The sequence below is a fragment of the Mesitornis unicolor genome, unplaced genomic scaffold, assembly GCF_000695765.1.
Source record: "Mesitornis unicolor isolate BGI_N332 unplaced genomic scaffold, ASM69576v1 scaffold15863, whole genome shotgun sequence".
Taxonomy (NCBI): Eukaryota; Metazoa; Chordata; class Aves; order Mesitornithiformes; family Mesitornithidae; genus Mesitornis; species Mesitornis unicolor.
The window spans coordinates 1-24008 of NW_010175478.1; the positions used below are offsets into that span (position 1 = coordinate 1).

General features: G+C 32.6%; 1 protein-coding gene across 1 annotated transcript in view; it reads right to left on the reverse strand.

Annotated features, from left to right (window-relative positions):
• Positions 1 to 3105: 3105 nt before the first annotated feature.
• LOC104538264 (neural cell adhesion molecule 2-like) overlaps positions 3106 to 24008 on the reverse strand; it is a gene marked incomplete at both ends in the record, with an annotated part of 26737 nt that continues 5834 nt past the window's right edge. Inside the window, 3 exons of the mRNA XM_010181407.1 lie at positions 3106 to 3202; positions 3658 to 3845; positions 13952 to 14102. Coding sequence (XP_010179709.1) covers positions 3106 to 3202; positions 3658 to 3845; positions 13952 to 14102 — 436 coding nt within the window. The remainder of the gene's footprint in view (positions 3203 to 3657; positions 3846 to 13951; positions 14103 to 24008) is intronic.

The window sequence follows — 24008 nt, forward strand, 5'->3', positions numbered from 1 at the left end:
GCTGCGCGCATTAGCGTACAGGCATTTCATATCATTATATAGAATGTCCATATACAGCTCATGCTTTAACTTTTGATAATTCTTTATTCATTACATATTCACTAAGCATACCCTGATTTACTGTTTTATAACTCAAATAAATGGGTTTTTTTAAGTATTCATGAAGTTTTCTGAAGAATTGACAAAAAATGTTAAGAAAACCGTTGCAGAAGTAGAGAATAATAAGCTGTTTGAAAAACTGGCATCAGTAACGTCTCTGATACTGTTGTATTAAAAAATCAAAACAGGATCATAGCTTGTATACAGTTATTTGCTATTACTTGCATCTAGGAGGTCTTGTGAGAATTTGCTGAAATAAAATGCATAATCAAAATATAATGTTCTTTTCAATTAATAATAAGAATTACTTCATAATTAATGAATTATAACAGCAGGAGAGAAATGCATAGCTAAAATAATCATCATGCAGTGTCACACATTGTGATGGAATATTGTTTTGCGAATCCAAAAAAAAAAAAAAATCATCAGATACCTGCTGAGATGCTTTCTTATACATCTATATACATCTTCATGGAAAAACAGCGCATAGCAATAACCACAACCTGAGTTCCTGTTTTAATTGGCATAATTGTTCTATTTTCTCATGTTTTTCCATACTGAGAGGTAAGACATCAGAGGGATGAAAGTGAGATTTTTCCCTATCTTTTCTATTATCTCTGTTCATGGCTTCAAGAATGATTTCTAGTGGAGAGACATATGTTTTGGAGCGGAATTGAGAAACTATTCTAGCAGCTTTCATATTGAACTTCTACTGCTCTTCCCTTCCAGTGAAGCCTCACGTGTAACAAATCTTGGAGATGACACTCCAGAGACAAGTGTAACACCTAGTCCAGCAGGACAGGCAGAACCAGTGTTGCTGTCAAATCAACAGATGTACATGTTTCCTCAAAAAGAAAGCATGCTACTGAAGAGAAATAGATGTAACTGATTAAAATCAGAGGGTTACATGCAGTTCTTTCATTTGATGAATTTAATGTAACTCTGCAAATCCTATGCCAGTCTTGAATATTTGGAAAATCATGTCCTGAGATTTTCAGAGAGCTAAATCTACTTCTTAATTAAATGATGGCAAAAATAATATACACATAATAGATATAACTTACCCATTCAAATCAAGGCTAATTTCCTACAACTCTTTCTTAGAGAAAGAATAGTTGGTATAGAAATTAATTCTGCATTTCCCTAAATCTTAGAGCTTTTCTATTACTACCTTAATTTTGAACATCACAGGGAGCATTCATTTTTCATATTTAATGCCACATGTTGTATTGATGAGCTGCTACAGTCATAATTTTAGCCCTATTACAGAAACTCAACTGTTCAAATAAATTCATCAGAATAAATAGGACTAACCAGCTAAATGACCATGAACATGACTACAGATTCTACAATCTGTTTTCTTCTGGAATTTCTTTTCACAAAAAATAAAATTATTTTAGGCATGAATTAGATTGTGCGAGTTCTCATATTGGGCAGGTTTTGTAATGAGGAAAGTAAAGAACGTATTGTATAAAATTAGAACTTAGCTGAGACTAAGGATGGTTACATGCAAAAGGAAGAGGTAACATATTTCTCATTGGTTGCATGGAGGTATCAAAGGAAGATCAGATTTGCAACTAATACCCCAAAAAAGTTGTAAACTAAAAGGGGGGTGACGTAAAATTGTGCCACAGAGAAATCTTCTGTTTTCTCAATAAGAGCCCACATTTTTCTGTCCTAAGAAGCTAGGCTCTTTTGACTACTATACAAAGACAAAAAATAGTATAGCATTAATGATAAAAGTGTGTGCGACTAATCCATCCTTTAGAGGTAATGGGAAAAAACTTTAAATGCTGTGTAAAACCTGAAACAAATTTCTTAATAAACAACTGTGTTTTATAAGCCCTGAGAAATCAAAAGAAAATAATTAACCTATTGAGCAAAACTATAAAAATTAAAACACCACGTCAGGTAAGAGAGCCTCCCTATTACTGGAAGTGCATATTTCACCATCGTATCTCCAAAGGTTCTCTCAGTAGGCATCCAGAGAGTTAATTTTCTTATTTAAAAAAAAATATATAACCAGAAGCTGAAATGTTCAAGTTCATTAAAAAATATGCAAGTCCTAAAAAATAATTAAAAAATTATACAAGACCTTATTTCTACCTGTCTCCTTCAATATGTATCAGTCATTCTGGCAGTATGGTATGACCTGAAAGTTACAATATGAAAATGGTCCATAACAATGCCTCACAAGGGGAGTATAGATTTCAGTATGACTTTACTTTTGTTACTGTAAACTGCACTGTAACTCCATAGATGTAATTAAAGATGGAACAATTTACACCAGCCAAGTATGTAGATCCAAATGCTGGGAGACCTCAAAGGTTGCTGAACAGGCATTAGTCCATTCCGCAAGAAAATATAATTGAAAGAAATGCTAATAAACTCTCATTTCATTTCAGTAAATACTTATTTCTGCCAAATGTACAGCCATATTTTTATATTTGCCTAAACCACAATAAATGAACTAAGACTATTCAGAAATTCTGTAATGATTGCAGAACATCTCAGAGCTTAAATGAACTCAATCTAGCACTCCGGCTCAAATTTTGATTTTAAGTAACTAAAAGTATAAATGCAGATAGATACTCTTTGCTGAAATATTTCAATCTTTTGTCATCCTTGGTTTATCAAGAAAATACCTGAAAAAAATTACTTTACTCATTCTTTCTTATTTTTACTACCTGCAAACTATATTTCTCTCCACTGAAGTAATGAAAAGACACTGTTATAAATGTAGGATGTAAAAAGGGCAAAGGAAAAAAAGTTAGACTAATTCAATTTTTTCTGATTTCATAAGGCCTTAAAGTTAAATCCAAACAAGATTCACGTTCTGGGGGAACTGCTTCATTTTACTTCAAATTACAACTCAGCTTTTAGAGAACTGAAAGTAACTGCAAACATTCCACTGGAATAAAATAAACAGAAAAAAGTCTGTCTGAACTTAATTTTTATTAAAATAGGAAAAATATTTTAAGAAAAGGAAACAACATTTTAACTTACCAGCTTGACCAAGTGTATACTCCTGATATCTTGTTCCTATTCTGTTTGTGGCTGTACAATTATACCGTCCAAAATCACTGTCTGATGTGGGAGCAATCTTTAAAATGAATACAGTTTGTAAATATTAGTTTCTCATCCAATATCAAACTTAAATAATATCAGAAATGCAAAGATGTTCTCCTTAACCAATATCCAGATGTGTTTGTACTTAAGCCTATCTAGTATATTATCCAAATACAGATCTAAATACACACTTTTTTCACATTTAACTCCCCCTTGTCAAATTCAAATGAATAAATCAAATAATGGAAAATGGTAAAACCGTTCAACTTTACAATTTCACTTTTAAACAAGAAAAAAAATCTAATAAACTTCACATTTTTTTTCCACAAACTGATATTTTGACTGAAATAAATAATGAAAGGTCTCTTAAAAAGATATTTACTTATTATGAGTTTTATCCTTAAATGCCCTCTATAGTATTTGCAATGGTGCCAAATTGAGTAAAAAATGAATTAATGTCACCATGCTGATGTCCATTTTAAGCCTTACCTCTAGAATCAGCTTTCTTCCTGCACTATAGGTCTTCAGATGTGTTGTATTTTTTACTGGTAAAATTAATTTTCCTCTTCTCCACTGAACTGAGGCAGAAGGATTTGCTAGCACTTCACAGCTTATATTGATGGGATTGCCTTCCCAAGAGTAATACATGGTTTGATTCGACACAAATGTTGGAGCATCTGGCAAAAGGAAGTAATACACAAACATATTAACTGTTTAAGCAAAACAAGCTGTATACCCCTATCCAAGGATTCATGTTCACAAAGGAATTTTAATTGATTGCTGTACCAATTTATTATGGACCATGAAAATATCAGTGTTCAACTTTGAGTTTCTTAAGCCTGAAACTGTTTCAGCTGAAAATCTCAGGAAGAGAATACCTGTTAATTATATTTAGCATTAGGCAATATCAGGCCTTTGAAAGATGTTATCTCAAAAATGACAACATTTTTTCCTGATGAGCTCTTCAGCCAGATGCTTGTATGACAAAGGAAGGTGACCTATGAAAATTAGCTGTTCATTGCTGAATTCATAGTGTCTTCTTTTACTAAAGAGAAATTACATTCACTCTCCAAATTTTCATAGATGTGTAAAAGCTTCATCCATTTCTCACCAGAACAATGTTATGCTTTATGTAATCTTTCTAAAGAGAGAGGTTTAATTGTGTGAATAAACAGAAGAAAAAAAAATAAAAGAATACCTAAAATGTTGGAATGTAGTACTTCAGGAAAAAAAAAGTGTGTATCAGTACACTATTTAGGATAATCTTTACACCAGTTCCTTATGGAATCATCAAGCTACAGACAAGCAAAACATCATGTGTCTTCCTCACAAATCTACCTATAAATGCTACGTTAAACCTATAGCCATATATGCATATGCATATACTACAGGTACAAGCATTTAGTAGAACAGGAACTTTCAGTTCAGACTGCTCTCTCTTCTAAACGTAGATTTTGGATGCCTATATCTGTTTATTTATATTTTAAAAGAATAGGTGACTTATGGATTGCCACCTATACACAACTACAGATACTAACAGACAATTTAACAACATAAAACACAAATAGGATTAAAGTCCAAAAAACAAAGATACATCCCAAAACTAACAACTCCCAAACATAGAGCATTCCTAAACAAAAAGAGCTTCCCATATTCCTTCTCAAAAAGTCTGGGTAAAAAAGCATTGCAGGCATTTTCCCAGTAGTCAAAAAGCTCCAATACAGCAAAAAGAGGACTGTGCTAATGGCTTGACTCAGATAAATTATCTTAAATCAGATGATTGTTTATTTCTTAGTCAGGAATAGATTAGGGTACCTGAACTGATGTTTCACACAAAGAAAATAACTCCATAATTTATTTTTTTAAAGTAAAAATAAAAGATATTTTATATTACTTATAAAATAAAATATGAGTTGAAAGGGAATAACTGCTTTATAAAAAGAGTAGAATTCTATAAGTAATTATAATTTTAGAAATCCAATTTAAAGTAGTTAATATTATGGCACCAGCATCAGTTAAACTGAAACTGTTCATTTTCCCAAACAAGAAAGAAACTGACAGGTCAGCACTCCATGTGAATGTGCTTCTGGATAACCTGCACAAGAAGACGATGTAAGAGAAGCAAACTGACCTGAAGACTGTCTCTAGCATTTAAATATACTTATTAGGTATAATGTCCAAGAACAATGATTCAAGAACAGACTAATATATCATCTGTCTCATCTAGAAGGTAATTCAATTAACAACTTCAAAGATTCCCCTCTGGTGTATGTTCGGTGCTAAACACAAAATTGGATATGGCAAATTACCTGATTCAGCACATTTGTCCAGACAACTATAATAGCAATCTAGTGTACAGAATCAGATTTGCACTTCTTAATTTGAGAACATAGGTTTCAAACTTCTGGCAATTTGTTCTTCAAATAATTTGTTTTCCTGAATTATACAATGAAAATTTATGACTTGATTGTCAGGTCTAAGATGCTGGGACATTTTGTGTGGTATATTACTGGAAGCCTCTCTCTGAGATGGTTAATACCAGCATAAGTTTCCCATCATCATGGACTATAATAAACCACATCCTCTGACATATGTAGTACTTTCTATTCATCCTTTAAAAGTACCTTAATATTTTATAGCTCCTGTCACAATTTGATTAACAGCTATCTATCTTTCTTTTGTATTTTCCCCCTCATACCTGTTTCTCAATAGTTAATATTTTGGAATGAATAGCTTTTCCTTGGAGATAAAGTAGAAGAACCTCCCCAGACTGGTACAATAACTGTCACATATTCCTTGTAACAAGAAATAACATTAGAAGGACTTAGCAAATGAGGCCAGGTGATTTGATTTCAATATATAATAATCCTTAAAAGGAAGATAGGAACTACAGAGCTTCAGGGTTACTAACTTTCACAGTTTTACTGCTACTATCACTCTCATGTAGCTACAAGGAAGAATGTGCAAGATCTGATTGTGAAGTTCCCAAATAGGAAAGCAAATGAAACTTATCAATATTCTAGGTTTTAAATTGTCTTTTAAAATTTAAATTATCTAAACCTGTCTGAAATAGGAGAAGAAAATGTAAAGAAATCATAGCTAGGTAAAATAAGCTGTCAGTAGTGATGTTTAAAAGAAACTGCCCACATATATCTATCAGTCATTTTTTATGTCAGTAAATCACAAAGAACACTGGCCACCAGAAACAGAACATGAAGACTCCCCCAACAGATCACTCACCCTAGCAGTAATTTTTATTTTACTAATAAAATTATCAGGTGTTGCCAATTACTCACACATTACTTTTGATGGTACCAATCTGTATCAAAATTTCAATTGTTACATGTATCTAAGGACAGAATTATAGGAATAATGTAGGATGGCTGGACTTCCAAACATTCTGTATTAAATTAAGTAATTATCTTATAGCCAGAAGTGAAAGTTTGCAATGCCTTTCTCAAACCAGTTTCCTAACCACTATCTCTCTTCCTGTCCTACTTGTCACATTCTCAGAACAAAATCCAGCTTCATATTTTTACCTTCCATGTTTTCCTGTTATCCTTACCTCCACAACATGCCTCCTATTGACATCTTTCCTCTGTTTTCTAATATCTATCTATCTATCTATCTATCTATCTATCTATCTACATACCTACCTACCTACCTACCTACCTACCTACCTACCTACCTACCTCTTATATTCCCAAATCATAATTGTTGTTCCTGTATGGAGCAAGGACTCAGTCTCACTATCTCTTTACTTAATTTTTACACACAGTGTTATCTGGAAAACAACAATAAAATCTCTAAGAAACTTTAAGGAACACACTAAAAATCATAACAGCATTGCTGAAGTTAACTTGTATATCCAACTTGATTTCTAACAAGTCATCACCCTAAACCTGTACCTTACAACCTTCGCTGCTCCCAGTGTGTGTGGCAACAGCAGCTCAGAGGTAGGGCCTGTGGTGCTGAGGGATCTGGCCGTAGATATTGCAACCAAAGCTACATGCCTCTCGTTTACTGTAAACAATACTGGAGGTCTCTCTTTCAAGCATGTGCTAACTAGTGACTTCAAGATGCTGACATAACTGAATACTGTTTAAAGATACCAACTTCAAGTAATGCCAAGTATTCTGTAGTTAAGTTAACTAAGAAAAAAAATCTTCAGGTTGCAAATGTTAATTCAATGTATTTTGTTTTGTTAAAGTTTCAAAATTTCAACATCACACTCTTCATACGACTTGATTATTTTCTTCATAATTCTCAGATGTGTTGCTTCTGATCTGCTGGACCTGTCTTGGAGGTATAGGGAAGGACAAAGGCCATGTTGTCTTTTTACTTTCCCAGGTCATCGCTGTATAATATAAATAACACTTAGTATGAAATGACTTGCAGAACTGTTGAATTACACTTTTAGCCTGTAAGACCAACTCATGAAGTAGAACCATCTTGAAGGAAACATCAGAAAATAATTTTTTTTAAAATTTTTATTTCACAATTGCATATATGAAAGATGATGTCAGTAAGAAAATATGCAGTGGCCTATTAATAAAATGAGTAAATTATTAAATCAGAAACAGAATAAAACCTATAATATTTTATCCATGTTTTATTGACTTCAAATTTTTTATTCTTCTATTAAAGGAAAAATAACCAATGTGTTATTAAAAATCTACTTAAAATGACACCAAGCTCATTGCAAGTCCAACAAAATCATGCAGTATTAGGCTCTATTAGAGAAAAATTTGGAGAAATTCCTAACATGAATATCGCCTTTTAACAAGTTATTAACATATATAGGCTAAAAGTTTTTAAGATGAAGTTTCTGTTCTGAAGTATTTTTACACCCTTTTGGGCTAAGGAATAGGTAGTTTTAATATATAGATGAATAAAGCATAGTTCTAGCCACTTTGCCACACTTACTAATGCAACATCAGAAAAAAAACAAGAGAATCTCTGCTTCAGTGCAGGGAGTTCTTGTGAAATGTTTTTTTCAAAGTGACTTTATGCGATAAACCTCATTTTCTGCTCAGAATTCAGCATTCTTAACCCCTTTATGTCACTGCAATGGCACACCAAATTTGCTTCTACACAAGTGCACAAGGTAATCAAAGACGGAAATGTTTAAGTCTTACAGGTGACATTCATAAACTCCAAATTCATGTCAACATTACCACACATATTTAATGATGCTAAAGATTGACCTTTTCCATCTTTGCTTTCTCATTTTAAGCTATGAATTTGACAAGAAGAAATGTAACTAAAGCAAATAGCATTTTAATACAAAAGATGAAATATCTTCCAGAGTATCTCAGCATTTTGCTTCTCTTGATCACTTTTCTTGTAATTTATCTCTTTCTGTGGCCTTATGATTGTGTTTATCGGTTATGTTTTCTTCCTGTGATAACAAAATAGGGCTGGGTCCTCATAGCTGAATGGAAGGTGTAAAGACAGAGCCAGGCTGTTTTCAGTGGTGTTCAGTGACAGGACAAGAGGCAAGCCCTCCCAATCTCAACCATTCTGTGATTCTATGAGTAGTGATGGGATGTTGCTGCACTGATTTCTTCTAACAGAAACTGAATTCAAAGTAAGAACTGTCCATATTTATTGTAAGTTATGATAGCAGTAGGCAGCTGAAACATTTGTGACGTTTGTGGCAACATTTGCGACATCCTGCAAACAGTAGTATTATTTTCACTGATTCAAAGCCTTGCTTCCTTGAAGGTAAATAGGATTTGTAGTTCAATTTGTTCAACCTGCATTTAAGTAATGCTGTAAATTTTTGCAAAGTTATAAAATTAAATAGCATGAACTCAAAGCATCTGCATTAACAACAGTGCATTACAGCTAACATAACACAGTGAAAACCTAAAAGACATATTTACTCAGGAAACAAAGTTCAATATTGTAACAGTAATGAAGTTGATTTCAAATTGTGGCAGGGTAAGAAAAAAAGGAAAAAAAGATCCTTTGTTATAATGTTATATTATAATGTTATAATATAATGTTATATATGTTATAAGAAATACTGCATAGGTTTCCTTACAAGTAAAAACTATGTTGAACATACTACACAATTTTTTTTTTGGCATCACTGAATGTTGCTACTTAACTAATGAGACTATAACTAAAAAAATCAGGTTTGGATGAAAACCAGTAATAAGAAAAACATCTCATTTTTGGAAGACACTTTATTGTTATTATTTTTTAATTCTTAGAAATTGCTGTCTAAGAAATCATGTTTGTTAACTACTCATGTGGCTGATCCTATACAAGGACGCTTGTGATAGCCGATTGTATTCCAAAACACCAGTCTTTGTGTATAGTGATGAAGTAGGCATTTTTGGATGATCTAGCATATCTGATAACTGCAATATCAATATTGAAACTGGGAAGTTTTAACTGAAATAGAGTAATGTGAAAACTGGTAATTGCAGCTACAAAAGATAGTAAGTTAGAATGCTTCCCAGGTAGTATATGGAAAAAACAGAGACTTTTTCAAAGAACATACATACATACATTTTCTCCAGCAACAAGAGCATTCTCCAAAGGAATTTGCACTTGTTGACACAAAGCAATCAGAGAGACCAACACCTTACATAGTGTAGGAGTACACAATTAAGTGCTGTGGGTAATTCTGACTGTCTTAATAACACTTTGAACGCAATGAAGGAAAAACTAAAAGAGCAAGTAGAGAGACACTTCTAAGGATCATTACTGGATTGTTTAAATCCTTTCCAACTTCCAGCAATGTCATCAGTGCATCCTAACTAAGAGTAATACTATGAAGAAGGATGATCCAGCATATTGAGCAAGTCAAAATTATGATTTTTTTGTTCTCTAATGCTAATCATTGCGGTGAATAGTTTGTGGAACCCAAGAAACAATGTATTCTCTCATCATAATTTTTCTTCTTTTAGTCAGGTCTGTACTGTGCTTTTTAATATTCCTTTATAACTCTAGCATATATTTTTTCAAAGTAATTATTTCTCAGCTAAAAAGACAAAAATACCATGTAGATATGTAGACATCTGCATAGGAAAATTGTCATTCTGAAAGGCACCTGAGAGTATTTTATGTAAAAATCAAGTTGTAATTCACTGGGATTTATATATTTAACTTTCTCAGGCTCTTCTGAAAACCCCATCTTAAAGTATCTCCTGCATTATCTTTTTTTATCTAATTCTAACCTGTTTTTATTAAAAAAGAATTAACTATTTCTCTCTCTATGATAAATATATAGATAATCACTATAGACATATCTTAATATCCAATACCTAGTATATATCATACATGCCATCGCATAGGAAATTTTCAATCATTTACTTCTATTATTATTATTATTATCCAGTACGCACAAGTTCACCAGTTAATGAAATCCATTAGTAAATAATATTTATATTCGTATATTTATTTTTCATGTAATTTTGATTTCTTTTTCATACTTAATGTAAAGAAAACTAAACATAACTAAACAAAAAGATGACATTGTAGGAAGAAATCCTTATAAATGCCTCTGGGTTCGCTACAATTCATGTCTACCTAGCATTTACTTCAGATAAAAGGCAGTGTTAACCGTGCCCAATTGTTATCAAACCTGATAATCTCTTCCTGTCCTGAAGAACTGCTCTTATCATAAAGCATAACATCAACAGAGAACAAGGATAAAGTACGGAAACTCTGTGCAATCCTACTGTGAGTTTAAGTAAAATGATGACACAGTGACACTGTGCCTCTGTTACGTCTGTTTAACTGCACTGACATTTAAGGATGTGATGGGAGAATACTCCCCTTCTGTCTACACAAACTGTCAAATGTATTAAAATGTATAAGAAAACTGCTGTAGTTTTGTTATTAACTTAAACAATGGAACAGATGCATTGCTTAGTCCTATCTAGGAACTATGGAACAATACAAATAATTAAGTCTTGCTTATTTAATTATATCTTAATTTTAAAATAGTTACTGAGGTTTATACTAGAATGTCACTGAAAATAATAAAAATTCTGCTAAAATGGCTGACTAACAATTATGCAAAGAGCCAGTCATACCTGAAAAAAATTCTTATCAAAACCGGTTTTGGTAAGAAAAACACGAAAATAATTGAAGTGAAAATTAAAATATTTAGAAGAGTTTTTTGCAATTTGGTAAATGAATTTTTGGCAAAAAAAAAGATTATAAAACTCTGATAACAATGTTTGTAATTACAATCACAAAAAATATCATTTGGAAAATAATAGAAGGAGAGTAAAATAATTTATTCAACAACTTCACAGAATCTCATAGCAGTTCCCCTCTTTTCTCGTTTTCCTTCAAGAATAAGAACGAGTAGTTTGGTCTTTGAACCCGCACTTTTTGCTGAGTCTCTAGCCTGTAACTTACAAAGTGAAATAGCTAGAATGATGAATAACTATGACACTTGCTTCATAAAAGAACATCTTTGCAGTTGAGAAAAGGACTGTTGGCAGTAGTATCTGTGTGGTAGATTCTTTGAAGAGACTGTTTCATTACAGATGTTTATGACAGAGACTAGACTGATGGGATATGAGGCTGGAAAGTAGACACTTCCTCCTGGGGACATTATTTTAAAGAACAGAAGTCTCCGTGATTAGAAAAGTGTTTTCTTTTCTGAGGAAGACAAATAAGCTATACCTGCGGTTCATATACTGGTGCAAAGTTATTTCAAGGCAAGCAAAAAAACCATCTTCTCTGACTCATTAATTAGAATATGAATGGAGACAGGCCTGTATTGCATCACCTCAAAAATATTTGATTTGCATTATAAAATTACCTGACACAACAGATATAGAGAAAGTGGCACTCCTGTTATTCAAAGAATACATGTACCAGAAAATATATCTAGTTTAACAATTAAAATATTTAAAACTGAAAATTCCAGTTTTAGAAATGTCATAGTTCTATGTTATATGAAATAAAAATCTTGTACTAAACATAAAAAAAAAATAAATTACGATGACTGATATCTCTAATGATAGAATAATATTTCTATGTTCTTTTAAAAATTGTGTTTTCTCAGGATACTTCTGAAATGTAGAAAGATTTATGTTGTATCAAAAAGCATGTCTACCAAGGCATAAAATCAGACTTAAACTAGCATGGTATTTCATTTTCTTATACACTATATTTGATTGTTCCCACACACATTCAAAATGAAGCCTGGCGTACCATGAGAGTATGTTAATTTTAAAATATTAGGATCTATTCTAAAACTTTCATCCTGAAAGGTGTCTTAGATGATAATAATGCACTGTATCAATCCAGAGATTTTGTTATGCCCTTTAGTATAAATTCTGTGCTGCTAATATTCTTAAATTTCAATTGCCCATATTTCATAAAATGTGGTACATCCTATCTCTCTCTTCTGAATACAAAAGGTATTCATATTTAATTTTAAAGCATAATGGTGACATAACCTTAGTCAAACAATATATTTCATACTACTATGTATAGAACAGGATTTCACAGAAATTTTACAGGAACTTCACTGAAGTTGCATTTTTATCTAGTACCTTTTTTCCTTTGTACACATATAAAAGAAATAATTACCAGTGTACCCATTAAAGAAACAAATATAGCAAATTAATACTTTCCCAAAAGAATAATAATACTTTGCAAAGTTTCAAATCCCTTCATACGTCTATTTATTGAAAAGTATCTATGTTAATGCTGTTAGTAAATACTGTATTCCTTTCTTAGGTCTTCTGGGTTGGCAAATCTCTCCATTCTGAACATCTAATTACAACCTTGACCATTTCTCATTTCCCTTCAGATTTATTTCCTATGTCATAATGCATTGCTTGCTTGCCAGAAAGATGGAACACACAATCACTGAAGTCACTTTTAGAACTCCTCAGGAAAACACTCAGTGGTCTGCAACTGTTACTTATCTTTCTGTGCCACAGATTCAATTTCAAATTCTGTCTTCCCACTGGAAAGTCTCTTTCTGTTCAGAGTCTCAATCTCAAATAGGCTCATTCAAGCTATATTGCAAATGTAGAACAAATGTATCTGGAAAATATCTAGCAAAATAGAACAATGATGAAATATAAAACAAGGATTTTTTCCTTTTCATTTTTTGAAACCTTTGTCTCATGAAAGTGAAGACCAGTTTGAATGCATTTTTGTATATTTCAAATTTATATCCTCCGATTGGCTTCTAAAGCATCAGACACTTCTCTAAGAAAAAAATAAAATAATCATTTTCTCCTGGATAAAATTCAAGAGCTTTGAATAAAGTAGATTTGAGTAAAGATGGTCTCTAAAACAGGATGTCTTGAACCTGTAAACTCCAGGAGGGGTTATAACAGCGGCTAGAGCCTTGTTGGGGAATAGTCAATATGAGAACTAGGGAAAAAACAGACCTCTTTGTTGAATCTAAGAAGGTTAAGCTCAAGACTGAGCTATTGCTCAAATCAGTCCTTACCTTATCCCATGGAATATTTTTCAGCCACAGCAGTCTCCACTAGCCTGAATATTTGAAGTTATTAACCTTAGTCTTAAGACAGTGAGTAATACGACTGGAATATAATCTCAGATGAAATCCTGTCCTGCTTAAATCACCGATAAGGGTTTTGTCAACTTCAGAAAAGGCATGATTCTTCCACATAATTCAGTATCACTGATTACAGAAGCTTATGCTTTCTTGAACTACGCAAGTTTAAACATGAATTACCAGGAAAAACTGAACCTCCATTAAGTATGTACTTTTTTTTAAATTTTAAAACAAATTTAAAAGAGAAAACAAAATATTAAAACTTACATTCAATATCAAGGTACATGCTCTTTTGGTGACCACCAATTCTACTTGCAGCTTCACAGTCATATCTCCCTGAATCTGACAACTTCACATCTTTAATATGCAGTGACGATTTTCCATGCTGCCCTTTGACTTCTATACGGCCATCTGGGCTCTGTTTGCATCAATTCAGGAAAAAGAAAGGTTTTATATATATATATGTATATTTATATATGTTTTATATATTAAACATCATTGATAAGTATGACTGGGAGCATTTCTTCATCTATTGTGAAATTATTACTGACAGGTAAGCAACTTAAAAAAATATAGAAAAATATGTTTTTACATACTATAATCACGGTAATAAGTTCATGCTTAAAGGAAAAGTAAAGTACATGCGTAAAGTCAAGGTAAACTACAAAATGTATCCACTTACGACTGGAATAGTGAAATGCCTACTCAAAACCTGTTTATGATCTCACACATTTTGTTATGATGCCGCATTTAATGAAAATGCATACATATAAAATCATAGTATCTTGGCTTACAGTTAGCATTATCTCTCTTGTCTTTAAAAAATTAAACTGTGAAATTACATAGAAACAAACAGAATACCTCAAACAATGATCAAAACACAAATCCAGTAACAGATCTATTTTCATTATTCACATTTTCTTGTCAGAAGCTCACAGTTGTTAAAAAACATAATCCATAAATGCAACTGGAATTCTGGAAATCTAAAGAAAACAACTAAAAATATCCTCTGTTTGACATTTCAACCTTCATGAAGTAGTATACGTGAGAAGAAAGGAGTTATTTTTAATCTGCTTCTGCTCTTTACTTGTTTTGTAACATTGGGAAGCTCATTTTATTTCTTCGTTTTACTTTTTTCATTTGAGGGGAAAAAAAAAGCTGATAAAAAATACTGATATTTACCTACCTTTATCTACCTTCATTATTTAGAGAGGTGGAAAAGGGAGGGAACTATTTCATTGTTTTACATTTAATCTTGAAAGATACTGTAATGTCCAATACCATGAATACATACACTCAAGTTTACTGCTTTTTACTCTATATACTCACCAAGTGGTAGCCGATATTTAAGTGAATGAGCTTTTAACTGTGCAATTGTTTCTTCATTGAATACAGGAAAAATACATACAATTTAGATCTTAAACTATCTGACATAAAGCAGTCATATAAATTATTTTGTATTTCATAATTCCTGTGGAAAGAAAAGTATTCTGATGCCACATCAGAAATCAAGAACACTGAATTTTGTTTCCTATGAAAACCTTACAGGACAGGTAGACAAACTTAAGTTCTGGAATTATAATGCAAAAGCAAACCTAAACTCCTCTGGATTGGTAAAACGTAATAAACAGGATCACTTAGTTATTTCTTATGTCATTTCCAATGCTGAAAATTCTATTTTCATTATACCTTTAAAAAAGGAAAGAGTAAATTTAAGAAATTACTAGTAAACAAGCTATAGTATTGAATGTCATGGTTTTTGGAGAGAATTTTTAGAATAATTAAAATGCAATTTTCTTAAAATAAAATATTAATAAGTTTTGTAATTTCATATATATATGTGTGTACATATATATATAAATAAAACAAGTACTTTGTATGACATAGTTAATAACAGTATTAATTACCTATAGACTATTTGCTGCCTTTTTAAAAACATCAAGTATGTAATACAATAGTAAATCTACATTATTCCTACCTAAAATGTACATATACTTCAGCAACTTTATTTCTGATTTTACCTTGATTACAAATATTTCCCTAAGAAGTCACATTTAAAAGCCTGAAAAGACATAAGCTGAAACAACCTGTGACTATGAATCACAGGTACAGTACTAAATACTGTTTTAGTGATTCATTGAGAGCTGCCCTCCTAAAGCACTAAGGTAGCTCTATACAATAAAGACCAGTAGTAGAGAACAGGTATTTTGAGAAAAATACCCTCTTTGCCCTTCTTGATTGTATATTACAAGCCTACAATGGAGGAGGAGCATACTCCTTGCACAATGCAAATTTCCTTTCTGTGAAATTATATTGGCCAACAGCAGTAATGACATAGTCACTGAAGTTCCTTCACCATGATTTTCCAAATTACATAAGATTATTCAACTAGCTCAATTGTTTGTTTCCAGTAATAGGTTATTAGAAACATATATGAAAAAGAGATAAAAACAATTAAAAACATATATTCCAAATGGTAATGCTTCAGTCTCTGCAAAACAAATATGTAGTAGTTGTACCTTCTGTGCAGTATGGTCAACAGGATTCCTGTAAAAAGAGTTAGATTATTTATAATCCTCTCTAAAGCACTACAGGTATTTTTACAGAAGTATGAAATTTGCAGTGCTATTTTGTATTTCATAACAAAGAAAAATTTTATCAGTTCAATACTAATCTCAAATAGTATCATTCACTGTATTATTCACTATATATTTCACTATAATTAATTCCATACAGTCCAAAGCACAGGTATGAGTTCTAACTGATGTTTAAAAAAAAATGTAATGAAAATAAGCACATAGATCTTTAAAATTAAACAGCTTTTAGAGTAAATTCTCAATCTTGTTTTTAGCTTATCTAATTATTTTTTAATACTGCTAGAAAAAATTTGGTCTGTATCCAAATTAACTCTCCTATCTTCCAAGGCATTAGAAAATAATATTTTATTTAAATATAGAAACCATAATATGTCTGAGGTTTATAGTAAAGCAAAAAAACCCCTAATAGATAGGAGAATGATAGGAGATTTTTGCATAACTGCATCATCTGTTCTCATAATCAAATATATGGTAAGAAGCATTTTGAGAGAGATCTACTAGGTTAAACAAAATCCACAAAAACAAATAAAACATGTAGCAACTGTAGGCAAGAATATTTGGCCCAAAAGAGCTTTTTTTAGTTTTTCAAAATTGTCTGAAAATTATTACGATAATCTCTCTGGAATTGCTTATAGAATAAGGCAAGATATATGATAAGATGTTTTCTGCCATATTGCTCAGAATGTATATGATACTGTGCTTCTTCATGAACAGTTTTAGAAGTCCTGTTCCCTGGTCCTATTCTGCAGATTGCTTACTGTACAATCCCATTAATTATTCTGCAAATTTGGTGCAATATATATTAAATATATACTGTTTGGCTGACGTTCCTGAACAGAGAAACGTGAAAGAAAACAACTCATACTGATCCATAATGTCAGTTGTCTTACTTAACTCTGAACAGCAAATCTGCAATGTCAAACAGAGGCAGCATTAACCTTGGGGTCTGTGTCCACCAGAACTTTATCACGCTTGGTAAAATCTTTCTGAGGCTAATTTTCCTCCTGCACTAAGTATGGAGAGCACACATTAGCACTATGCCTGGCACCATAACACATCAAAACAGGAAGAGATGGCACATGTGGGAACATGAAGTACACTGCACCTACCCAGTAGTCTTCAGTAGAAAGCCCCAACAGGCAAAAAGCATTGGAGCTGTCACTGATGAAAAATCAAAATACACATATAAATTCTATAAATTAATAATGACAGTAACTCTCAAGTCTGCCTGAAATAATAATGCACATCTACTAAATTGGAATATTCTTTTTTTCCTTTCAAATGTTATAGTGGGACAGATGTTAAAAATGTACTATGGTGTTTTCTGCTAGATTGACTAAGTACACGTGCTTTTATTTCTTAGTATTAATAAAAAGTATTTTAAAAAGCCAACTCAAAAACCTAGACAACCAGAACAGTCCCTGTGGCTCAATACTCATGATTTCTGCTAATTCACTGCATTACTCCATCTAGCCTATCATTGTGGAGCATGTATAATCAGTGAAGCCTGAAATATACATGTAGTCAATACATTTCCGTACATATATTCATATCACTTAAGAAATATTTGAGCAAGTGTGTTAACAGGCACTTACACTCTAAGACATTGGAAGAATAATTTCAATAAAAAGACCATTGTGTGTCCTAAAACTGGTAAAGACAGATAAGGTCTTCGGATGTCACATTTTAACAGCACTTTAAAAATAATAATAAAATTGAAGTACTTTTCATCATTAATGTTTATCAGAGAATTTAACAGAATTTCCTACCTCCCCTCCCCACCCAGACCTCATCATCAGCATAAAGCTAGAAAAAGTGACAAATCTTCAGCAGAGACTTTGATAGTGCTTCACTCAGACACAGCTGACTTTGGGACTTTATCCACATAAAAACTTACATACTCTAAATTAAGAATTTAACATTTCACAGAAAAGTATCTTTATTTTGAATCTAGTTCTCTGTCATTGTCAAAGAAAAGAAAACTCATCTATATAGGCTTCCAGGTAAAATTATCCATAATGACAACACTGAAGTATAAAAGAGTGCCTTCAAAAAACCCAAACTAAACCAAAAACAAAACAACACAAAAATAAAACAAAAACTAAACTCAAAGGGTGAGAACTTTCTGCACTTGCAATCAGAATACATAGTTTAACCCAAGTGAATTCTACACTAATCATAAAATGTGAGGTATCTCATCACTTGAAGATTAATTCTACAGATTCCATAAAACTAAATATATATTTTTTTTATTTTTATAAAATTCTTGTCATGCTATATATGCTATTCAACTACTTTACTTTTTCTGCCATCGTCCTGCTTCCTGAACTTCTCACGATTTGTCATTTCATGTGTGAATATTCCCACAGTCCTGACTGACTGATGCTGACCTGACTGGTTGATGCACAGCTCCAAAACCATGCTCCAGAGACCCAAGGCAGTACCAGAATGATGATAACTGTGTATTTCAAGGGTTTCACATGCAGAGGAGGTATGCAGGTTTCAGTGTATGATTGCTAGAGAGAATAGGGATGTGATAAGACAACAACATCCACAGAGACAAGAACAGCTTCTAGGACAGAGTAACTTATTCAGGTACCATGGAGAGTTCAATCTAGACAATTCCATTGCCATTGTAGTTCAAAAAGTGTAATTTCTCAGAAGGGGAGAATTAGCTGATTACGATGCTTAGAAACTGTCATTCTTTTTCAATTGTAGAAAGCTGTACTTGGGAAGAGGTAGATGGTAGTCATTGAGTTTGATTTATCAACCATTTCTCCAACTCCCACTGAGGAACTGTAGCATTGAATGAGATGAAATTGTATGGCTGCCAAAATGTGCATTTTGAGTTGGCTGAAAGCAAGAGTGGAAGGTGAGAATAGACACAGAAATTGGCAACTCGCTTGTAGCTAGATTTTGGTAATATTACTTGGATGGTTAGAGCAGCTGTGGCTTCATGTTGATTATCTTCCTTCCTACAGTTTACCATTTGGCTGACAAAGTACTCCATCTCTTGAAGTCCAAGTGCAAGACTGAAAGCAAAAAATCCCTGCATTTGAAATCTAGACAAGTTGAAATATCTTTATTTGTTTTTCTTCTAATGTTTAAAGCTCATTTCTGATCAAAGTGCTATTACTGTCTATAGTTATACTACTGCAGGTCAGTTTTGCCTGTCACATATTTACCAAACATGTTTTCTGACATGTTGTGTACTTTAGACATGCATGTCCATGTATTTTGGACATGCATTGCATGTATTAACAACAGAAAAGATGAAGAAACAGTGGCTTAGAATTGAAAGTGGTGTTTCTTTTGTAAAACAAGGTGCAGCATACTTAAGAATGGTCATTTTGAGAACACAAAACTTTAGTAAAAACTGCAGGACTTTTTCAAGTTCCTCTAGAGAAGCTGCTGCAGATGTACATGGTAGAAGATCCTCACATTGGCAGTGGAGCAGGGACGAGGATGGGGAAAAAAAAAACAAAAACAAAACTCAAAACACTTTGATTTAATTTTATGTCTAGTTTCTTCTTCAGAACAAACTGTTAAAAAATTGCCCACTCTTTATGTTGTCTTCGTCATGTTCTGAGTATGCATCACTGCATTTTCAAGGAGAAAATAAATACTGATTAACAGAATAATCTTTGGATTTTTATGAAAAACAAAATTTTTAGGAAGCTTTCTGATTTCAGGTGGTGTTGATATCCACATGAGAGGAAAACTTCAGATCACATACTTCGGGCTGATGTTTTTCTTATATGTGAGATTTAAGCAGAATATAATTGCTCAAGAAAACTGTTCCTTGAAGTAGCATGAAAGATAAGAACTTCTGCAACCTGACACGCTGATACTAAATGACGATAAAATTCCAGAAGTCTATTTAATGTAAGTGTCCAGCAATTCCTAGTCTGAAAATCTACCTTTGTTGATGAGAAAGGGCTGTTGGTCACAACAGCCATCATCGTGTAGAAGCTGATGGAAGCTCCCTTCTGGATTATGGATGGTATATTCACAATATTCCCCATTCTCTTCAGGTAAATGTATTTTATCCATGCACCTGTTGGAGACAGCAGAAAATTCCAGAGTATTGCTACGTGCATATATGCCTTAATGTCCAGTGAATCAGAATAATGCTACAGCAGTGTCTTGGACTTCAGTGACTTTTTTTATAGGAGACCTTGTGATTCTTTTAGAAATGCAGCTTATTAAATATGTCAGGATGCTGCAAATTCCTGAATTTGTTAGGAATTTTTTTTTTCCACAAGGAGGAAATTATTGACGAACCTATTGTTTGTAGATCTAAAGTGTAACACCAGGGAAGTCACAAAAAACTAATCTTGAGGAAAACAAATATCGTTGATTTGATTTTCTGTTCATCTGCAGACATAGCAGTTACTTATAAAGAATTCATATTGGAAATAGAAGCAGGTTCTATTCAGGTTGTTAACAGCATGTACAATCTCAGGAAAAATGTATTCTTGAAAGCTTCATATACCTTTTAGAAATTATGAACTGATATTTGACTGATTCATGTTGGCATTTCTTTCATATTTAAGTTGTTATGTAATGAGATGATCCAATACACTAAAACCACTTACTAAGACATGAAACAGAAAACTGAACTTCTTTCCTTGATTGGTTTTTTTACTCACAAAACAGTATGAAAGAAAAATAATAGAGAGAAAATATGATGATCGCTATTCAAGATTACTTCCACTAAAGATGCAAATCACAAGAAAGAATTGGTTGATGATTATTAATGGCAAAAACATTAGCATCATACGAAAAAAGCTTGAAGAGGAAAAGCAGCATTATTGTTGGCCTTAAAAAATAACAATAGTAACCATAAATGAGTGTTTATAACAGAGATATTACAATTATAATACTTATGTACTTTGCAATTAGAAAATCTGGTTCACTAATAAATACTGTATTTAATGGTTTAATTCCTAAGAAATTTGCTGATCTGAATCTATTCCGACAGTGTTGTTATGTCATTAATAGCAGGTGACTCAGACCACCAAAATTCTCAGGAATAAGGCCATTAAGAACAACGTTCTTATTCAATACAGACCTCAAATAAAAAAGCCACTAAAAATAATGACTTTACTATACAATTACATCTTACTTGAGACAATCAAATATTGTAACTTGATTCTTTGGTTAAATGAGAATGAGACACAGGTGATAATACCCCAGCTTTGTAAATCTTTAAAGTGGTTCTGAAGCATTTGTAACTTCAGTGCAAACTGGAGTCACAAGCTCTTCCTGCAAAGGGTGAGTAAGGGAAGATTCTAGCATAGGGATAGAGCTCCAAACATGTATCAATATGGGATCTAGGACTGCTCAGATTTAAAATACTAACTGTGATTTGCCAGAATTTATTCTTCTGTGATTACTCAATCTCTGTGCGTTTGAACAAGAATAATCACTGTTAATTATATATAGCATCAGTAGCAACAAATATGTCTATTTTGACTAGGAACTTCAACCTGGTTTTGTTTGTATTTGGGTCAGTTTGAACCTGCAGTAAAGATTACTTCAGCTTTAGAAATAACTAGTACTACACTGTACTACACTGAACTGCCCATACAGATTAAGTTGGAAAACTGAAAGAACAGGGAAACCTCAAGCACTGAGATCCCAGCTTTACTTCAGGCAGGGATTGTAGCTCATTCTCCTATTACTAGCAAAAGGCTCTGCACTGTTTCAGTGCAGGGTCTCAGGACTCACTAGGGATTGCCTTGGTCAAAGTTGATTTTAGTTTGCTTTATGATTGCAAGTCTCTAGTCATCAGGTAACTACCTAATTTTTTTTCCACTTAGCTCTGCGCTAAATACCATGTATGGCAAAGGTCTAACAAAACATTATCTCTTTATGTTAATTGGGACTGAAGGAGGCAGTTCTGTAACTTTAAAAACTAACAGGTGAAAACAGTAAAAAAAAAAAAAAAGAAACCAAAACAACTTGTGGCTGGAAACCCATAAAGACAAAAGACATAAGCTGACTGGAGTAAAAAATGGACAAAAATAACTTTAAGTTGACCCCAGGCAGTGGATGAAGAGGTTGAGCTGAGAGGTTAAATCAACTATATATTCCCCTGAAGAATTTAGGATGCTGATGAATTGTCCTATTTTTATTTTTTAATTATTTTTTTTTAAGGAAAATAATCACTGTCAACTTCAAGTCTCAGGGGAATACTGGAAGGATGACTATAACAATAAATAGTGATATATTAAAGCATGTTCGATGATCAGCTTGCAGTAAGGTAACGATTATCACATGCTATTAATTCATTGACCTTTGGCACAAATATTACAATTTTATTTATACTAGAAGAAATTTATAGAAAGACAAAAACATGTTATTGTAGATACCATTATTTACGTTACTGCAACATGTACAAATTTCAATAACACAAGTTGAGCCCATGCATAGATGGGAGTTATTTTGACCATGAATCAGAGCTCGGATCTATGGTTCAGTTATGCAGTCCTAAGAAATATTGTTTGCTGGATTTCAGAAGCTGGCAAAGGGATGTTGCAAACAGTTTTCACTTTTCCCAATGCAAAGAAATAAGACTTTTGCAGTACGCTTTAGGTTAAGTTGCACAGTCTCATAACTAACACTGATGACAGACATGCACTGGTCCATCAGCATTGCCATGTTAAACTGCCAGAAGTTGACTGTGTTTGAAATCTGAGAACTGGTATTAATAGGAAGATGGTGCATGAGTTGATGCACACAGGGAGATGGTACAGTGAAAATGTGATAGAGAAATGTGGTTTTTTAACAGCATACTAAAGACATTAGTAAATTATTAAGAAATAATTACTACATAGAATTTAGATAATTGGTTAAACAAAACAAACATTGAAAAACATAATCCAGGGCACTTGCTTCATCCTGGTTTTGCAAAAATTCTAAATAATTAGTTTCTCCTTATATACAAGGGTATTCAAATTACCTTTCAAGTCAGGAAAACTGCTGACAGGTTTTAATAGTGTAGAATACATATTGCCAGCATTCCACTGTTGATTATGCCATTGATTGTGCTCATTTCCTATGAGTTTTTACATTATCTGGAAAATGTAACATTTCAGAAGTTTCTGGAAAATGTCAATCAGTGAACACCACCAAATGACTTCAGTCTATAAAGTGTAGCTGTATCACTTAATGTGATATATCACATCAGATGTAGAACTTCTATTTCAAGAGAAAAAAAAGTTATTAAAAAGTTACTAAATAATTATCAGATAATACAACTGATACTTAGAAGCTCATAAAACAATCTTTTGTGCAGTAGAAGGAATGAATATTCAAGTCCAAGCTGCACTGATATAATAAAAAATGTTGGTCCATAAAAAGTTCTCTGATAATTTCACTCTTCATTAGTGTAACAAATAGAATATCATCACAGATGACTAAATGGAAAAAGCTAGTATTGGAAGGGAAAGAAATGCCATTTCCAAGCCTGTATGGCTTTATTTCAGCCAGTAAATGCAGCACCATAACCCACAGGAAGTACCTAAAAATATCTACTTGGTGCATAGGTAGTACATTAGAAAGTGGATTAAATGGGAGACAATCTTAAAGATTGAAATATAAATTAGGTAGAAATAGGATTACTCATTTACAGAATGGATAAAAATGTTGTCTTAATTTTAGGAATAATTTCAAACAATTGATTAAATTAGTCATGTTTCTAAATAAACATCCTTCTTTCC